This window comes from Cibotium barometz, chromosome 2 (assembly GCF_041138505.1).
Source record: "Cibotium barometz isolate CiBa-2024 chromosome 2, ASM4113850v1, whole genome shotgun sequence".
Taxonomy (NCBI): domain Eukaryota; kingdom Viridiplantae; phylum Streptophyta; class Polypodiopsida; order Cyatheales; family Cibotiaceae; genus Cibotium; species Cibotium barometz.
In genome coordinates this window covers 63,880,881-63,883,466 of record NC_141047.1, presented here as the reverse complement: position 1 = coordinate 63,883,466, position 2,586 = coordinate 63,880,881, and the positions used below count along the sequence as shown (strand labels likewise).

Below are 2,586 nucleotides of genomic sequence, written 5' to 3'. Positions count from 1 at the left end.
GCTTGGGGACGTCACAATGCTTAATCAAGCATTAGCCAGTATTTGGCCTTGGATCAGATACACAGTCCTGCAAACAGAACCGGCTAGCCCGAAATCAACTTGTCTTTTGATGGTGCCCTCATATGCAACACGCCGAATAGAAGGAAGAGGTGTTTGTAGCTAAATTAAAAATTATCACTGGCCCCTTTAAGTCGAAGCTACTAGACTCTAACAAGCAATTACTCATCAGCACTTAGCCTATTGATCACAAGGGACATTTCATCTTTTTTGTAACTAAACGATATTAATAATAAAATTATCCTTTCTAAAAAACAGTTTTAAGCCACACGAAATACGAAATATATTATATCAAAATACGAAATGATGTTTGTGTTATTAGCCTACCTAGGAGATATACGAAATGTTATTATATTATATTTAGCCGACGGGAATCAAGGTCAAAACTCTCGATCATTCATGACGTGGTGAGAAGGCGTGAACGAAAGATTCGATGTTTCGGTGGGACAATCCTCCAGGTTGTCGGCTGCAGCTTGCAGCTTCGCTCAGCTTGGAGGCGCTCTTCCACAGCGTCTTGCCTTCTTGGCCTTCCATCAACGCTCTCACTACTCTCTCCACTTCACTTCTGTCCACCAAACTTCCCCCCTCCGATCCGGCTTCAAATCTCAGCCCCACTCGCCATTCCTCTACGACGTACTTGGCGTCAAGCTGTTGGTCGAAGAGGTACGGCCAGCAGAGCATGGGGACGCCTGAGGAGATGGCTTCGATGGTGGAGTTCCAACCACAATGGGTCAGGAAGCCGCCCACGGAGGGGTGGGAGAGCACGCGAAGCTGGGGGACCCAAGGGACGATGCACGAGCGGTTCTTGGTGGTTTCCAGGAACTCGGGTGGCATTTTAGAGGCGTCTTGCAGGAGGTCTGGGCGGAACGCCCAAAGGAACCTCTGCCCACTCGCTTCAAGGCCGGCAAGCACCTCCTCGAATTGCTGCTTGGAGAGGAGGGTGATGCTGCCGAAGGAGATGTAGAGAACGGATCGAAGTGGTTGCTGGTCGAGCCAGTGCAGCCAGTGGTCCTCTTCCCTCCACAGGCTGGTGCTGCTCTCACCCTCCAGGTGCTCGACGAGCGGACCCACCCCATAGATAGGCTGCGGCAGCAGCTTGGCCATGGCTTCGAAGGCGGGCGCCTCCAGCTCGTCGAAGGAGTTGACGACGATGGAGTGGGAGCTCTGGTAGGCTATCTGGCATTGACGCACAATGAGCGGAATCAAGCGGTCACTCTCTTCCACAATATGCTTAAAAGGCGGCATGTCTCGGTTGCGCAAGGGCGGCAGCCCAGGTAGATCCTCGCAGAACATCTCCGCCGGCCTGTCCCGGTGGATGCTTAATCGAATGACTGCCAAAATTAGTCTAATTAGAACCCATGACAATGAGATAAAATATATTTTGGTGCGAAGAGGTCGACGCTGCTTACCCTCTTCAAGCGGCAAGAGGCCCGTGTGGATGTAGAAGAAAAAGAGATTCACACTCTGGCTTGACGGGAAGAGACACACCCTGGGTATGCCCAGCTTGTCCGCCACCCCCTGCGTTGGGCCGGACATGAAGACATCCGAGATCAGGCAGGTGACGGGAGGACCTTCTTTGGAGATGCGTTGCAGCAAGCGCTCGATGGGATCGCTGAGCGCTTGGGTAGCGGTGAGAAAATCGACAAAAGGCAATCGGAAGTCGTTGGCCAGGTCCAACCCATCGATGGGGAGGCTCACTCTGCGAATATCTAGCGCCGAAGCGTGAGCAGCGTCCTGTCTAGTCAGCTGCTCATCACTACTAGCTGTGCTGCACTGCAGGATGCGCCGGTGGATGGGGTCGATGTTGACGAAGGTGATGATGAACCCCTTGGAAGCCAAGGTCATGCAAAAGCGCATGAGGGGATTGAGATGACCTTGGGCAGGCAAGGGGATGGCCACTGCGTGAGGTCTCTCATGGTGCTCCTTCTGCGCCATGAAAGAGCGTTGTTGTTGTCGTTGAGTGTGACGCTCGTCTCCTGCAAAAAAAAGCGGTACGCATGCGTGTTCCAACCCAACACCACCTCTTGGAAAGGACTCGTTCAACGAACGTACGATCATAATTTTATTGTATTTGGGAAGATCGATCTTTGAGCTTTTGAGTCTGTGCCAAAAATCCTGCCATGCCAATTTGGCATTCTTAATGCCAGCAATGTGACTAAGCACATCATCACCCAATTGGAAAACATATTGAGGAAGATGTTATTATAGCAGCTCTTTTAAAAAGTCTCCCTTAGAAAGAATATAATAACATTATTACTACTCTTACCAGTGTACTTGTATCTACATTGATGGATATTGAAGCATCTTTATTAGAAGAGTTTAACAAAGTTAAGCATAGGCAAAGCATCTTAGAAGGAGAATTTTTCAACAAAGGTGGAACTCTAGAGACTGGCATAGTTATAGCGCCAGCTCATTTAGTCGGGTTCACACTATAGAGAACCCGTGTATGTATTTGGTTGAGTACCTTTCATATTGTGTGTACTCTTATTCTTGTATATGGTGTGTTGAGTGTTGAGTAGAGAAGAAGAA

General features: G+C 49.5%; 1 protein-coding gene across 1 annotated transcript; it reads right to left on the bottom strand.

Annotated features, from left to right (window-relative positions):
* Positions 1-315: 315 nt before the first annotated feature.
* On the bottom strand, positions 316-2,227 carry LOC147641350 (UDP-glycosyltransferase 85A1-like). Its single transcript, XM_086820717.1, has 2 exons — positions 1,467-2,227; positions 316-1,388 (listed from the first exon to the last, which is right to left on the bottom strand). The coding sequence occupies exons 1-2, from the start codon at positions 2,113-2,115 to the stop codon at positions 451-453; spliced, it is 1,587 nt and encodes a 528-aa protein (XP_086676843.1). The 5' UTR covers positions 2,116-2,227; the 3' UTR covers positions 316-450.
* Between the last annotated feature and the right edge of the window lie 359 nt (positions 2,228-2,586).